We start from the raw sequence: 18,218 nt of genomic DNA, 5'->3' as shown, positions 1-18,218 counted from the left end.
TAGAAATATGTGACTTTTCCCCATATTTATGATGTCTCTAAATCTAAATTTAGTATATTTAAAAATTTTAGATCTTAAAATCCTTATTTGCATCATTTTATAAAGTCAATCTTATTCCTAAATACACAATTAAGGGAGGAAAAATTCATTTTATTATTTAATGAAACATATTACCCTTATTTTAAAAGTTACTGTGCTTCAGATATATTAGAACAGTTGAAGTACTTTTATTATATGAATTACTCTTTTGTCACAAGAATGAATAAGAAAATGATCAAAAAGATTGAAAGACAGGATTAAAGACAGAATGTTGCATAAAATGTTTAATCAGACCCTGTAATGTGATGGGTATCATTGGTAAAACATACCAATATACACTTGGTTTTAATTTTACCCAACAGAATAATTAATAAAATGATAAGGAAGAGTTGAACCAATATGGAAATGGTTTAATAGATAAAAAACCTTTTGAAATCAACAGTTATCTATGGCTGAAGATAACACTCATATGCCTGTAATAATGTAGCCTTTTTTTTCAATCTTAGTTCCAGAAACAGATGGAAACTAAGAGTGCAAGTTCCAGAGTTCATCTTTGCCTAGCTGTGACTTATTTCTGGTGTATCAGGGCCCTGACGCTGGCTTTGTGCTACAAATGAATAAGTGGCAAACTATGGGATTCATGTGTTGAATGGCCATATTCAAGTCAGAGGCGACAGAATGTTTCACCAAATAAAGGAAGACAGCAAAATGCAGGCAAATATACCAGAAAATCCTGATATTTGGGAATGGTATTTTTATCCGTGTTTAATAAATAGGGCTAATCTCCTATTTTTGCTGTGCAATATCAATATATAAGCAAAAGGCTATAAAATTTAATTTTTCTAAAACTGTATGATAAAAAGGTTTAACCACCTCTAAACCAAATAGGATGTGTCATCACAATTGAGAAAACTGCCTCCTTTACTAATAAAATTTAAATGATCTCAATTGCCAAATGAAGGCTGAGATAAATCTAGAAGATTAATGACTAAACAATATCTTCCCTCCTGGCTCAGCCTGTGAAGTATCTGCCTGCGATGCAGGAGGCCTGGGATCAATCCCTGGGTTGGGGAGATCCCCTGGAGAAGGAATGACAACCCACTCCAGTATTTTTGTCTGAAGAATCCCATGGACAGAGGAGCTTAGTGGACTACAGTCCATGGGGGACACAACTGAGTGACTAACACTTTCACTTTCTCTTTAAAAATAGGCACATTACATGTTTATAATTAGAAGTTGGTTATAAATTTCCTCTAATCTCTATTGTACAGTTTTAAAACAGTCTAGAAGCATACTTTGTTTCTTCTTGCTATCTCATGCTTTCTACTAATTCTATATTATACAAGGTATTATACCATTAAAAAAAAATCAGAGATCCTTGCCACTAACATATAAGACAACTAACTGTAGGTAGGCAAGCACTGTTCAGCGGCAGGAGGGGGAAGAGCGGTGGCGGCAGAGACGACAGTCCTGATAACCACATGCTCACTGTGTGCAAGCACTGCTTGCAGGGATCGTTTCCGTGGAATCTCTGCTTTAAAGTGTCTTCAGATGAATGCTAAGAACTACATGCTGTTGTTATCCTCACTTTACAGATAAGGAAGCCCTGGTACACAACAGCTACAGAGCTGGGATATCAACCAGACCACCAGACCCTAGAACAGACATTCTTAAACTACCACAAGCCCACTTCAACTCTTAAGGTGATGTGCTTATTTTACGCAAATATAGGATTTATTTCATTTTTAAACAGATATGCAAGAGGATTAACCAATATATATGTACATGTATGTGTGTCTGCATGTATACACACACACACACACACAGACACTCTACAACCTACTGCATTATCATACATGAACTAAATCTATCTCTGGCAAAGTACAGAAGGAAACTCTTTGGCACCTGGAACTGGAACAAAAACAAGGGTTGAGGATACCCCTATCTGTGTTCTTAGCTCAAAGGGTCAGCAGAGGATAGTTCAGTAGTGATATAGTTGAACCAAATGGGCCAAAAGAAACTTAATTTCTCAGAAATTCTATACCAAAGGGTCTACTGATGGAACAAATATTTCCAACAGCTAATGAGTGGAACCATATTCTATTTAAGTGTCACAAAATCTGAAGTGCAACTCTATTAAGTGTTACCATAACCTACACTCTATGGAATTAAAGGGAAAGAATATGAAATGACTTTAGGTAAGTGCATAAAAATAAAGTACTAGTTAAAATGCTGAGGACCACACAGAAATTCTAAAGATTTTCAACATAAAAAAATTATTCCTCTCCAATTACTCTAAAATACTAAAAGTTTTAAAAGATCATTTAACATTTTATAATTGAGGTAAATACAGTATTATAGTCAAGGTTACGGTACAAACTCTATAATAAGGAACAGATAGGTTGCACAGCAATGACATGATAAAAGCTAATGCATGGGAAATGCTATTAAACTGTAAAATATACAAAAATATTAATCCCTTCCTTTTTAATAAGTAGTTCATATATTATTTTGCAGCCGTCTTTCCAGCAATCTTAAATATCTAAGGTGAAGAGTAAATATTTCTGCTGAAAAGCAAAAACGTCTTTATTCTTATCAAACTAAATAGTCCACATTTCACTTAAGAGTAATTACTTAAATTTTATAGGGATATTTATTAAGAAAAAAATCTTGAATTCAATGTTATATAATCTAAATCTATATGATGTTTACTTGACTATGAAGGCAACTTGTTTATCTAATGTCTAATTAGCTTATTTAAATGTCAAAGGAACTTAGTAAATGTCAAAGGAACTTCCCAAACATGTAACTTCCCTCTGACTGTCCTTAAAAAGACAGAAAAGAGAGGAAAAGATACAGTTGATAAAGCTAAATCCAGGGTCTTCTGAGGTTATCAGATGGTGCGAACACAACAGGGAAGCCAAGACACTCACCAAGGGGCTGGAAAGAGCGCACAGGACTCGTATCCCTGCTGCTCTCCCGGCTGGCTTCCCGGCTGCACCCTTGACTCACGCTTGGTCGAGGAATCCGACTGCTTCGGGCTGGTATGAAGCAACGGCAGCACAGAAGTGGAGTAAACAGGAGAAGCGTTTGTATTTTTGATATTTTGGTTTTATTCTTTTCTTTCTTAAAAAGCTAATAAATAACAAGTTCTGCTAAGGATGAGAAGAAGTGATTCTTGATGAAGCATTACCAGGAATACTGTTAAAAATTCTTGCTTACACTCTTCTAGTTTATATGTGACTAGAAGAGCAAACTGTATTTTACTAAAATTAAACAGCTGCAAAGAAAAAAAAGGATTTAAAACAGAAATAATATTTCCAAGATATATAATTTCATTTTTAAACCTATATTTCAATTTTTCTTGAATTTGAAGTCGTTTTCCTCAAACTTAGAAGTACCTAAATGAGGTCTTCAATGCTACCAAGGCCTAAAGTACACAAGAAACACAAGGTCCCAAGTTTGACACAACGATCTTACCCACTGAGAGCCGAGATGGACTGGCCTCTCTGCTACAGCCCTGGCTTCGGGGTATCTTGCTTCTCTTCTGTGCGGAGGCTGAATTAACCAGTACTCTCTGAACACCAGAGCTCACAGTGGAGAGGGCTGTTGTGGTCAGAACTCTTCCTGGAGACCCAGACCGGCTGCCAGCTGAACACCAAACACACATATTAATGTCAACCTGTGAACTACAAGAGATCTTTGTCGAAAGGATAAAAATTCAAGAAGTACATCTGAGAAACCTGTGATACAACGGCAAGTTCTAAGTTCCAAGGAAATAGGTTGAGGAAGCTTTAGATATACTGAAAACCTGGAATAAAAAGATATACTATATATATATACACACACACACATATATATATATATATATATATATATATATATATGTATACACACACACTAGGATTGAATGGTAAATCAAGTAAATATATTTTCAGTTTTGGAGAATATAAGATGGTATGTTTAATAAGGAAAACACTATTATGATTTTCAGAACATAAATAGTAGAAAAGGTTTCCAAAGAAATAACTTATCTAACAATACATTTCATGTAACTAGAGCTATATGTTAAAAAGCTATCTATTAAAGCTAAATATTTATAAGGAAACAATAATTCTATTATTGATAACATTCCTGTTAATAATAATGAAAATTTGCTTCCCGTTAAAAGTTTGCCTGTTGAGATGCCTTGAAATAGGCATAATAAAGTTGTCTATCTTGCTGCTTACATATATTTTAAAATTTTTACAAGATTAAATGTTATTTATTTATTTATTTTGGCAACACTGAGTGGCATATAGGATCTTCATTCTCCAACCAGGGATCGAACCCGTGCCTCCCACAGTGGAAGTGTGGAGTCTTAGCCATTAGAAAGCCAGGAAAGTCCCAAGATTAAATTTTAAATGTTTACAAAGTTGGGCCAGCTAAAAAAGAAACAGGTTTTGCTATTTGCCTTCAAATAAAAAAGGGGTCTTGGGTGGCCGAAGTCTGGCATGCAGATGTGTACTGAGGGTAGAACAAGAATAACGGGCAAATAAATGTCAAAGAAAGCAGATTCTTTCAAAACTAGCAATTTTCAGTCTTGGAAGAGAGACGATGTGGTCAGGTAGAGAGAGGGAACTGGACAAAATCTCAGAGACGGGGGCAAGACTTTTAAAAAAAGAAACATGCGTTTAAACTAGAATTTCATAGTTTTTAAAGGGGTAAGCTCCTTGTCAATCAGAGCATTTTGTATTTGCATTGAAAAGCAAAATAAACTAGGTAAGTCCAAGGTATAATTTAACTCTAGACTCTGGATAGCAGCATTATAAAAGTTAAACCTGAACTTGAATAAAACTCCCTGAGAGCAACGTCTCCTCTTTGCTGGGCACTGCTCCAGTCACTGCTCACCTTGGATCATCCCACCCAGTCCTGCCTCACTTCCACAGAGCAAAGATTAAAGACTCAAAGCCAACGGGGAGAAGCAGGGAACATCACTGCGGAAGGAGTGCTGAGTTCAAGGGAGGGAGTGGTGACTTTTTTAGTTCAAACCAGCCCTGTCTTGAGGTAACACTGGCCACATTTTTGGGTTTTTTTTTAAAGAAAGCTATGACATTTTCTGATTTTTATCATTTTGTATTGACCAAATAGTACACGAATAGAGGCAGACTGGATATGATCCATGGATTGCTGAACTGTGACCCTTGTTACTGTTTTCTTGGCACAGTGTTCCTGAATACAATTTAAATTCATGCTTAATTCCTAAACTTTACCAGTATACAATATGAAACTCATCTTCCGCTGTTTATAGCAATACTGTAAAACAAAGCAATGTTTATGATGAAATTGACAACTTATTATTTGTGTAGAAAGAATTCTAAATTATTGCAGGGAAATTATACAAGTGTACTTTAAAATGATGGTTCATTTGAATTGTTCCATGACATTTCAGGAGAAGAATGTTTAGATGAGGTTTCTTTCAGTCATAACCTTAGGGATACTCACAAGACACCTATTTTCTCCATGCAGCATCTAAACTAAACATACACACCAAAAACACCCAAACACCCAACATGCCACAAACTCACAATGCAAGGTAAGCTGATGGAATATTTTATGGAAATGTGACAATATAAAAAGTATAAATAATGAACTGACCACATACAACATGTTATTCTGTTAAAACCAATGTAAGTTTAGGAGGTGAAGTTGTTGGTAGGAAACTGGAGAATTCCTTGAGATGTGATCTATTCAGCAGAGAAGAAACATGCAGTATAGATGTAAGAGTAACTACTCCATCTATTCTCGATTGGCTGAATTTATCAAAACTGCAAGCTCCCTCTCTATATATTTGAATTCATTCATGCCCTGTCCTAGGAAATGCAATTGGCAGTGTTAATCATTTCAGGCTCTTCTCTACTACCTGCCATGAACAACAAGATAATCCAGTGCCTGCAACCCATTTTGCAGTCATTCATACTTAGAAGAAGAAAATATCATGGCTCTTTCCCCAGCAAAAGAACTACCAAGGTTAATTATTTCTTTGAGGAAAACCACAGTTGATAAAAAAAAAAAGAGTATGATGCACCTAGCAATATCATGCTACTAGAAAATACTTTAATTTGCAAAATTTGAAATTGGCTAACTAATTTCTCTTGTGCTGCCTAAAGTTTTCAAATCACCATTTTGTACTTTTTATGAGCTATTTTCAAGGCATCACTAAAGCTCCCCTGCTTTGGGATGGTTACATTTGTGGGATCACCATGGATAATTTTTAAAAACCAGGGTTTTGGTAACAAATAAGGACAGGCCACAGGAAAATCATAATTGGGAAATTTTACCCCAGTAATGGCTACAAAATGATAGAATATTAAATGTTAAGAATTTCTGCTGAATAGAACCCATTCTTGATAATGAAAATAGATGATCAAACAACTGATGCACATATAAAGTCTATAGATTCTTACCACCAATGGTATTAGCAGATTGTGATCCTGAACAAGTGTAAAGGCAGAATTAGGGTAAGGGTTATAATCCATGAAGAGGGAAGGAGCAGTTTTAAAATGCATGGCAGATGGAAATAAAAAAGCTTTAGTCAGTTTTGAAAATTAAAAATCCTAAAGCAAAAAAAGCAAACTTTAACAAAAGCAGAACACCGAGTAGTTTTTACAGCTGATAACCGAAATCAGACACTAATGTACAAAGCAGATGAAATGAAGGTGTAAAAGTGCAGATTTTTCAGCTTTTCTTCTGATAGGCCTATAATCTAAATAATTAAATGTTTAAATTTTTATTAAACATTTAATTTAAAAACTACAGGTAAGGAAGAATTACAGCATCTTCTAGCTGAAGAAAAATTACATGAAAAAGCTACAGATTTTATCTTTCTTAAGACACTGAGGGAAAAAAACTGAACAGTAGCAGGGTGGGTGGGGAGACAAAATTTCTGACAGACTGTACAATCATTTGTACATAATCAGTCACTACCGACAACAAAAGACACAATCTTTAAGTAAATAATTAAGCCTGGAAGTCTCTCCATTGGGTCTGTTATTTTTGGTTAGTCATTAGAACATACCTGCTTTGACTCAAGATTTTTTTTTCCCCCTAAATGGTGATATAAAAACATGGAAAGACCATGCAAACCCTAGTGAATTACTTCACAACAAAGTGAAGATGCAGATCATGGTAATATTTCTGTGTAAATGTGTGTAAAGAGACTTGCATCAAATTATATAAAGCTGCAATATCTTTTTTCAAAAGAATTTGAAATGAAACATTCAAACAAATATATAAGCAAGCAAATAAAAACCTCACCAGTATGATTTAAAACCTAAGTGATTTTACTGTGAGAAAGTTATCTGATCTTAAAATCTTACTGGGTCTAAAAGCCTATTATTATGTTCTCACACTCTAGGAGAGGATTTGAAGTACTGTGCATAGGGTTTCAATGTCAAAAACCAAATATTAAAAAATTATTGTATATTCTCAATATGATCAGTAGTTATAATACACTTAAAATGGAGGTTCTTAAGTAATTTATTAAAAAATCATACACAAAGCACTTTGAATCTCTGCCATGAGTTCAGTCTTAGTATTACTTTAGAAGAAAACTCCGTAAAATATCTCACATGAAATTGAGTTTTATCCTTAAGATACTAGATACAGTCTCTGGTTGCTATCTTTACTTTTCCTTATGCTTTAAATTTCCTGCACCATTATTTTTGTTTCCTGAAGGCCGTAAGACTAACAAGGTATAGAAAAATGCACGACAGGAGTATAAAATCCAGTTGACATTAAGAAAAACAAGGAGATCAATTTTATCAGCTAAAATATAGAGCATGTACTTTGTGCTCAGGCAAATATACTTATTTCATCCTCACAACAATCCTGTAAGATTATCCTATTCATTTTACTGGTTATATTAGAAGTACACAGAAATATAACAACTTTAAATAACCTGGAATAGCCATGATCAGCTCTAGGAAGTACGGCTCCAGATACCATGATCTAAATCAAGACTGATCTAAATCAAGACTTCTCAGACTTGACTGTAACAGAAATCACTTAATAATCTTGTTAAAGACTGAATTCAGTGCTGCTGTGGTGAATTTCCCAGGTTTGCATTTACCAGGTGATGCTGATGCTGGTTTGGGCACCACATTTGGAATAGCAAGGCTCTAAACTTCTGTGTTCGGAGAAGGCAATGGCAAGCCACTCCAGTACTCTTGCCTGGAAAATCCCATGGACGGAGGAGCCTGGTGGGCTGCAGTCCATGGAGTCGCTACAAGTCAGACATGACTGAGCGACTTCACTTTCACTTTCACACATTGGAGAAGGAAATGGCAACCCACTCCAGTGTTCTTGCCTGGAGAATCCCAGGGACGGGGGGGCCTGGTGCACTGCCGTCTGTGGGGTCACACAGAGTCGGACACGACTGAAGTGACTTAGCAGCAGCAGCAGCAGCAAACTTCTGTGTTATACTGCTAAAGATTAAGTTACTTTAAAACAATTACTCTAAAAATACACAAGATCAGGGAAGAACGTGATGTGATCTACTCCTAATTTGGTTGGGAAAAGAATCCTTACCCAGAGGCCATTTGCCATTTTTCCTATTTGTAAATAATCCTCATTTTGCAGACCAATTTTACTGGAGCATTTCTGCTTCTTTCTAGGATCTTGTTGAGTGCTCCAATCTTACCCTGCCTGGATTTTCTGACTTTGGAAAGAGGAGAATCTGCTAGGCTGGACTTGTCTAATCACCTCCTGGCACCCTCTAAGACTAGCTCCCTTTCCCTAATTCTAAGATTCAAGAATCAAGTCAAAAAACAGACGAACTGGGAATCTATATCCTGAAATATTATCTAAAGAACAGTAGAAGATAGCTACATTTATTTCTTTCCAAAATGGCCAAGTATTGATATAAAGAAGAACCCCAGAATTACCTCCCTAGAAAAAATTCCTGTTCTAAGAGGCATGTACTAAGGAAAATTTCTTGATAAAGAAGGAAAGAGATCTCTTTTAAATTAATTATGCCATAAGTGTATATATTACTATTCTGGAACACAGAGGAATGGATCATTCATTTTACCTGGAATCCAAAATTGTGCTTTTTAATAATTGCGCTTATGAGAAACTCAGCTTCCAATGAAATTGCAAAAATATAAATCTTAAATTTAACTAGGAATATTAAGAAAACTGGTCATTTCAATTTGTTTCCTCTTTATGAATCAGTATATACCTGCCAAAAATGCTGACTGTATTCTAATGGATTTTAGGGAAAGTACAAAGAGACTACATATCTGCCCTTGAATAATTAGCTAGATGCAACCAGATTTGATGCTAACATACAGCAATTATTTTGCCCCTAAAAAGCACAATTTTCCACATTTACAAGTTTCTGAGTAGACTGTGAAAACCTTAATGCTAAAAGATTTGTGTTATTTAAAATATCTCCATGCAAAAGTCTGTGTAACAGATGAAGTTTCTCTTTCTAAGTGGCAGGTATCAATGATGCAGCCCTAATAACACACCAAAGACAAGACAACACCCACTCCAAAAGTTCAAAAACATGCACAACAACTGACCCAAAACATTGAGAAAAAAAAATACCTTCATTTTTGTCAGGTGATGATGAACCTAAAGTACAGAACAAGAACTCAGTATGTGGCTTGTCTTTTTGGGAATCAGTTTTGTCTTTTTCCACTGGTCAATCTCCTAATACAGTAACATTCAAAGAACACGCTTATCCTAACATAGCAGAAACACGAGAGAACTAATAGGTAATACATACGCTGTGACTGAGACACCATCTTTGTTCGACTTCTTCCTCTGGAATCTGTCTTGGCGTTTCCCATACTAGCAAGTGGTGCTGAAAGCTTTGCCCTCACCCGGCCTAAAGAATAAAATGATTTATATAATTACAGACATTTTTCTATAATATGCAGTAATGAGGGGGAAAAAATCTCACTATAATTTTCTAACTGGGTGTGCTTCTCAAGTATTGTTAAATTCTGTAACACTGTAAACTTCACTTTAAAGATTAGCGTTCCCTTGAAATTTTAAAAACATATACTGTTTTTTATATGTTGCACCATAAACTAACTTTCCTTTAAGGGTAAGAGTAAAGTCAAGCAAAAGATTTCCATTCTCAGTTTGATATTATTAGTCCAGCAGAATTATAATTAAGATAATTACCACAGGCATGCACTTATTCAGTTTCCATGAAATTTAATTTACTCTCAAATTCAGCCTATAGTTTAAAAGACAAGCCTAAGCTTAGAAACAACAGCCCAGTCTTTTTGACTGAAAATGTACTTCCGAAGGGACTTGCAAGAAGATACAATACTAGCTAAAATAACTTTTTATATGCTGTGCTAAACATCAGAGTACTACAGATGTACATGGACACGTTTACTATTCTCTTCCCCAACCAACCAACTTCCATTTATAAAACTGTTCGAGGAAACATCAATCACAGAGGAGTTGGCATTTTTCTCTACACATTTCCTTCTCCACCTCCAATCAGTATTCCTTCCTTCTCTATTACTGTTTCATCCCCCTCCATGAAACCAAAGCGCAGAAACGTTTCTAGAGCTCTTGAACCAGAGGAGAGAATGCTTATTTATCGAAGTGCTTAAGTAAACTGTCATTAGAAAAAACAAAAATATATTACTAGTAGGTACTTTGGTGTTCTCAAGCAACAGCCTCAATCACTATCACATTGGAACCCATACCAACAAGATCATGGAGAAGGGCTCAGAATGCTTTTCACTTAAAAGGCACAACTTGGAGGGCAATCACGACCTACGGGCTAGCTTGATACAGCAATATTAATTAAGAAAACATATCTAAAGGTAAGGAAAATTTCCAAATTATGAAATGAGTGAGGGAAGAGAAGAGAATAACAAAGAACAAGGAATAAAATGAAGCAAAATGAGAACTACAGGTGGTAGATCCTCTCATTCTATCAACTTCTTCAAGGCCCCTAAAAAGCTCATGATTCAGGACTTTCACCCTTTTTACAGAGTCTGCTTAGAATAGGACATGATGTTCTCCTGACTAAGAAGTAAAATAGAAAAAAAATTATTATTTTTGAAATGCAAAATTTACCCATTATAATAAAGAAATTCAGATAAATTATTTTGATATTACCATCTAAATTATAATGACACAGTGCCAGAAACCATTTTTATAAAGTATTCCAAAACTTAAAATATGAAAATATTTCAAGTATGTCAGAGCAAACATGAGACCATCAAAATGTCAAATCTACTTGGTTGTATTACAAGAAAATGCCACTCGCAAAATTTAGGAAAAAATTGTGCTTTATATCAGAGGTTTAATTAATAAGATAGCCTTCAAGTAGGATAAATAAAAACACTGAAGTTTTTCCTTTCTCCAAATTGAAAAATAATAAATATTTTTAAAAAGGTAAATTGGTTCAGTAAAATAAAGTATTATATCTAGCAAGGTTTTTGTACTTCCAAATTCAAACCATATGCAATTCCCCAAGCACTGATTCAAAATCAAAGATACATTTAAAAGCTGACAAAATAAATGAATTTAAATGGGATGATATTTAAACTCCAATGATAAAGCAATGGTGCGTGCACTCACAAAGTATAAATGAACTGGCAAAAATTAAAAAAACAAAAACACAAAAGAAAAGCATTAATGTCACTACAGAAAAAATGAAACTATGTGACTTTATACTAGGTATTATTAAACATGTGAAGCAATTATGTTTTTTCCAGCATGAGATAATGCAAGATACACAGCAAAACTCCAGGATGAAGGATTAAAAAAAAAAGAAAATCTACATGAATAACACAACCAAACACAAAATGTAGAAGCTAGCACAGCTGGCAAATTACAGATTTGCAAAGAAAGTAGCCTATTTTAGTTTTTAATATTTAATTCCTACCAATGAAAATATTAATGTAGAGGTATTTGTGTTACTAACAAAATGTTTAATTCTTACCATCTTCAGATGCTGTTCCTAAATAAGAGAAATAAAACAATAACATTTCAACAAAGTCTGCCAATGTTGATATTAAGACTTTCCTTGTGCCTCCCACCCAAGACGAAAACAAAAGGGCAAAAGAAAAAAATATCTTCTAGTTTGACAGCCTTAAATTAGCTTTTAAAAGGTTTTGAGATAAAATAAAATTTGAGGTAACCTAAAGACTCACAGCACAAAAAAGTTAAAACTAGACAACTGAAAATAGCAAAATTCTGTAATAAACCAGTTTGTCTGCTGTATTTCATACTGAAAATTTTAAATGAAGAAAAGTATCAAAACTAATTACTCAAGAATGATACAACTCTGTCACTGACCTCCTCAAAACAAATGTTTTAATATATCTTTCCAGTGTAAGAATACTTTCTGAGCATTTTCAAAAGGGAGTCCAAGAACGAACTAGAAAACTAACTGGCAAACATGGGAATCAAATTCATGGCTGAGGCCGTATTATTTTCAACAAAGCATTACCTATGACTCTATCAGCTATTTATTCAACTTTTTTGTACTCCCTAAGATGTTGGAAAAGCTAGCAAAAACATTATCAAGTAAAGAGAATTTCCTGGCAGTCCACTGGTTAGGAGCCCACATTTTCACTGCTAAGGTCTGGGGTTCAATCCCTGGTTGGGGAACTGAGATCCCACAAGTTGCACAGCACAGTCAAAAAATATCAAGGATGAATATCAGAACTCACTACTATTATAAAGCAGTAACAGGTGTTTATCTGTGTGTGTATAGACTATTTTTTTTTTTTTTTAAATGCAGGACTAAACATCAGTTAGAGTATCACATTATATAACACAGGTGATTTCTCAAATAGGTTGATGTTTCTGACCCAAACAAGAAAAATTTTGATCTGGAAAGTGAGAATAATTTGTTTTTCAAGGATCCAGACTCTCAGTGACAGAAGTGATATCACATGGTCTGAAATATAGAAACTATCTCTCGGTGGGTTTTCTTTCATTTAATAATTCTTAAATTTATGAAATACGTTAAACATAAAGAGAAGCACAGAGACCAATTATAAATAACATTCATGTACCCAAGCCAAGATTAAATAAATCATCAGAGTGGAAAATATACCAGTTTCAGAATTTATGTAATAATTGATAGAAAAACATACAATTTTCCATTTTTCCTAGATCTCAAACTGTGACTTACAGATTCATGATCTTCTTACAAATTCTTACAAAAAAGCTCAAGTTTCTAGATAACACTGTAGCATCTGATGACATGAAGGGAAAGTACGGATAATACAGTCTAGTACTAGACAAAAATATCATACAGATAAAAATTATCATATTGGATCAAGAACTAAAGATTAAATAATGAAATTTAAAAGGTACAGCTCAAAATAAGTTCAATTTTGATTAAATGTTCATTTGAAACACACTCTTAAAAAGACAGCATCTGTACCTAGCATTTCATTTCCATAAATGATCACTGTTATTGTTGTTTAATCGCTAAGTTGTGTCCAACTCTTTTGCAAACCCATGGACGATAGCCTGCCAGGCTCCTCTGTCCCATGGAATTTCCCAGGCAAGAATACTGGAATGGGTTGTCATGTCCTTCTCCAGGGGATCTTCCCAACCTAGGGATCAAACCTGAGTCTCATGTGTCTCCTGCATTGGCAACAGATTCCTTATTACTGAGCCACCAAAGGAGACATATGAATCAGTAAAATATGTCATCTGTTTCTCTCTATGGCAGAGTTAGTAAACTAAAGAATCAAATTATGTGACTTATGAGATTCCTTTCTCCTGAATCTAGTATTTTTGAGAAAGACTTGAGAAATCCAGAATATTCTAAGGGCTCAGGTTAAAAAAAGTTAAGAAAATTGATTTAACTTATAACAAACAGGAATCTAGTGTTTGAATAAACTGAGAAACCCAAAATGGATATGTCTAGCCCCAAATTCAATCAGAGAATTACGGAACCATCTTTACATTAAGACTGCTACTAAATAAGCAGTCTATTTTCAGAAATTAAGACAACAAAGATATTACACAGAATCCAAGAACCATAAAATTTTTTAGTAGAATTAGAAAAGGAAGTTCTTACCATCCATCTTGTCAGAAGTATCCTCTTTGATGAAAGAGCAAGCAAAGAACAGAGGAAAACTTGGTATGTTAGAAAAAGATTTTTATAACCCCTGGAAAACATTATTTTTAAGAAGACAGAATTCATAGCAGAGACATGAAACTTTTTTTCAATTAAAACATACTAGATTAAATAAGATGAGTTTTCTTTGTGAGACAAAGATACCGGAAAAAAAAAAAGAAGAAGAACTGAATTGGTAATAGGTCTAATTTTTATTTGCCTGGGAAGTTAGAGAAGCCCATGTTCCAACCCTGGACGCCTCCACCATCAGACAAACCTCCTGCTTGGGTCTGCTGAACTTCTCATAATCTAAGTCACTTCGCTTTGCTTTCTTTCTTCCTCTATAGGCTAGAGCACACCGCCAAATTCCACTCTAAATTTGGCTCTTTCGTCATTATCTTCCTTCCATGGCCTTGCTGCTTCCTCACCCCATCCTTTCCTAGTACTTTTGGTCCTGTAAGCCCTGAAGTATGGATAAATCAAACAACTCTAATTTTCTACCCCGCTACACTGAGGTGACCCAACAGAGACAATTATAAAACCGCAAAGTCATATAAAGGCACTGCTCGAAACTAGGGTAATCATCAGAATTGGCCTCAAGTGACTGTGCAGAAAATTATTAACATACCAGGCCTGATACTCTTAAGAAGAACCTAGTTACAGGGCTGGCCCTTAGCTGACCACTGGGAAGTTAGTTCTGGGTCCTGATCGTTTCACTGTTGGGGAAAAGGTATTGAACTCCTGTTAAAGGAATGTGCCTGAACTGTTTTTGCAGATAATGTGATTTATGGGGAATACCTGCTCTCTCTTTGGGAGAACAGATTCTGGTAATTGTGGCTGGGCATATGGCAGTGCCTACCTAACCACCCCCCTTTCACTCTCACCCTGGGCTGAGTCTCAAGTGAGTCTCTCTGGGCAGAAACACTACACACATGTTCTACAGTCCTTGCTCGAGGAAGGAGCATGTTTCATACAGCCCATCATTTTGCCTCTGGGAGGGATAACTCTGAAAGCCTGTCCCTCGACGCCTCCAGAACACCCTGTGGGTTGTTTTCCCTTGCTGATCCTGCTGTGTGTCCTTCTGTTCTAATAAACCTCAGTCATGAGTACAGCTAAGTCCTGTGAGTTCTTCCAGCAAGTCTCTTATGTGTGGGTGGTTGCAGGAAGGCCAGAAGAGTACCCCACTTCTTGTGACCCCTAATAAGCTGGCCCACACCTCAGGTCACCTCTCAGGCATCCTGCTTTTTATTGGCACATGTCCTGACTCTGTTTCCTCAAACACGAAAACACAGACACGACGACCTCCTGACGACACGGTTCTCACGCCCAGCTGCCCCAAAGCCATGTAAGTCTACCTCTTTCTTCCGTTTCTTCCGCCACCTCAGTGATGCTAATGACCCTTCCGCATCCAAGGCTGATTCCCCAGCGCTATGCATCCTATTCCTTATGCCTCGCATAAGGATTCTGGCCATAAGCGATTTCCTCTTATTCTTGCATTTTAACTTTTCCTTCTCTACTGATCCTACCAACTTAGTATACATGTAACTCCTTCAGTTTTAAAAAACAAAAAGTTCATTAACCTTGAACTGTGGATAATTGCTACAATGTTTTTTCATCTCTTCTCAACCATTAAGCATAGGAATAATTTATGCAGATTCTCCAACTTCTTCCTCAATCAGCAGAAGTCTGAATTCTGTCACATGACACCACTGAAACCATTTACTTTCTTTTTCATTTAGGCAATCTCACAAACCTAGCCATTGAGAACAAATATTCATAAATTTGGCATAGATGTATTAAGGTTTCCTTAACAGAAATTCCTGTCTCCCATTCTACCAAACTTCTTCAGGATAAAGTTTTAAAGGGTAAACCTCAAAACACTCATCATATCCCAGTGTCAAAGGATTCAGTACTTTAGTGCCGGAAAAACCCAGTGGCAACTGCTTTAAGTTATGTATTAAGTTTAATATTGAAAGATTACAATATGAACAGTCTCTAATTATTTCCGAATCTAATCTCAAGCACAGATCTCTCCCCTGAGTTTTCTGCCATTGTATGTAATTCTTTCTCATATACTACTGTGCCTCCAAAACAATTCCAGGTTGATGTCTCGGTGATGTCAAACTCAAAATGCATAAAACTCAACAAGCTTTTAGCTGCTCATCCTTTAGCAACCTACTGATAGACTGAGAGACTGTTTCAATACAGAAGCATATTATCTCTGGATCCATAAATGTTCAGCCAAAATAAACAAGAATCAAAGTGAAGAAAACAAAGAAAACACAAGTCACATCTGTAGAAGAAAAGTCAGAAAGAGGGGAGGAGGGCGTCTAGGAAGGATGAAGAGAGGAAAGGAGGGAGGGAGGGAAGGAAGGAACACTGTAAGGAAAAGCGAAAGACACAGAAAGAATGAGAAAATCTATTCTCTAAGCCCTGGAAAGAGCCACAGGCAAGCATCTCACTGTCCCTGAGTGTGAGCCTGGGTCAGAATGAAAAAGAAGAGGACAGAGGGCATCTGTCCCTTCTGTAAGAAAGTGAACATGCCCTTCAAAACTCAAGCAACCAAAGCAACAAATTAAGCAATCTCATGGCACTGTTATGAGTTTCTCATGAAAAAAACAGTGTAGCAGATGGCTTTCAAATTCACATTCAGTTCAGTTCAGTTGCTCAGTTGTGTCCGACTCTCCGCGACCATGAATCACAGCACAAAACATCTCAAATTCAGTATTTTCTCCTAGTACTAAAAAATAAAAGCTATTAAATGTTTTTATTGTTAAGACTCACAAGGAATAAATTTTATTATGTTTCCCATTTTTCCCCACTTAAAAAATTAATGTACAACTCATGTACAATAAAATTCACTTTCATAGTACACAATTCAGTGCTTTTAATATATTCACAAGACTGCACAACCTTCATAAATATCCAATTCCAGAACACCTTCATCACCTCAAAAAGAAATCTTACACCCACTGATGTCACCTTCTATTTTTCCCAACTCCCATCACTTAGCAACAACTAATTTATATTTCTGTGGATTCACCTATTCTAGGCATTTCATGTAAATGGAATCATAAATATGTGCCAGTTTGTTCCTAATTTCATAATGCTTTCAAGTTCCATCCATCTTAAGAGGATGCACTAGTATTTCATTTTTATGTAATATGATCCTTTTTATGGCTGAGTAATATTCCATAATATTGTATGTACATATCTGCTTAACCATTTACCAGCTGATGAACATTTGAGTTGCTTCTACTTTAGGGATGTTATAAATAATGCTGTTTGACAGAGCTCCTAAATTCCTTGGAATTTCCTGGGTGACAGAAGTGTCTTTTGTTCTAATGAGGCATTTCCTGGTGGGCTCCTGGATAGTTCAGGATGCGGGACGGTCCCAGAAAGATGAAACCATGGTTTGAAGCTTGGAATTTTCAGCCCCATCCTCCATCCTCTGGGAAGGGGCGTGGAGTTGGAGACCAAGTAAATTATCAACTAGGACTGTGTGATGAAGCCTCCATAAAAGTGCCAAAAGCACAGAGGTTCTGGTTGGTGAACACACCCATATGCTGGGAGAGAGGCACACTGCCACTCCACAGGGAAAGCAGCTCTGGGCTTCAGACTTTTCCAGATCTCGTCCCCTATATCTCTTCATACGACTGCTCATTCATATCCTTTAATACCCTTTGTAAAGGAGCGGGGCAAGGGGACCTCTTACTTACAGCCAGTTGGTCAGAAGCACAGGTAACAACCTGGACTTGCAGTTGATGTCTGAAGTGTGGGTGAGTCGGGGCGGGAGCCTTTAACCTGTGAGGTCTGTGTTAATATATATTATGTCACAACTGAATTGCACTGAAGGATACCCAGCAGTCTGAGAACTGCTGGTGTGAAATCCCACACATTGGTGTCAGCAGTGTGAGTGAGAGAGTAATGGAGAAACACAGGAGTGGTTATTCCTGGAAAAGTCTTACACTTCTTCTGTTATATAGATTCCTAAGTATTTTTTCTTTATGAGGTTACTGTCATTGGAAATGCTTCCTTATTTTCAGATTGTTCACTGCTAGCGTTTAGAAATCCAACT

At 36.0% G+C, this 18,218-nt stretch overlaps 1 protein-coding gene across 16 annotated transcripts in view; it reads right to left on the bottom strand.

Moving 5' to 3' along the window:
• CLASP2 (cytoplasmic linker associated protein 2) overlaps positions 1–18,218 on the bottom strand; it is a 182,846-nt gene that overhangs the window by 56,056 nt on the left and 108,572 nt on the right. For 5 of the 16 annotated variants that reach the window (XM_055414697.2, XM_055414701.2, XM_055414709.2 and 2 more), the window contains 6 exons: positions 14,102–14,125; positions 12,002–12,019; positions 9,812–9,913; positions 9,631–9,657; positions 3,520–3,690; positions 2,973–3,080 (listed from right to left, as the gene is read on the bottom strand). In XM_055414697.2, coding sequence (XP_055270672.2) covers positions 2,973–3,080; positions 3,520–3,690; positions 9,631–9,657; positions 9,812–9,913; positions 12,002–12,019; positions 14,102–14,125 — 450 coding nt within the window. The remainder of the gene's footprint in view (positions 1–2,972; positions 3,081–3,519; positions 3,691–9,630; positions 9,658–9,811; positions 9,914–12,001; positions 12,020–14,101; positions 14,126–18,218) is intronic. The other 11 variants (XM_055414698.2, XM_055414703.2, XM_055414711.2 and 8 more) reach the window with 5 other exon arrangements.

This window comes from Moschus berezovskii, chromosome 24 (assembly GCF_049115385.1).
Source record: "Moschus berezovskii isolate FMDL1 chromosome 24, NW_MosBer_1.0, whole genome shotgun sequence".
Classification (NCBI taxonomy): Eukaryota; Metazoa; Chordata; class Mammalia; order Artiodactyla; family Moschidae; genus Moschus; species Moschus berezovskii.
This window is presented reverse-complemented; position numbering and strand designations above follow the sequence as displayed.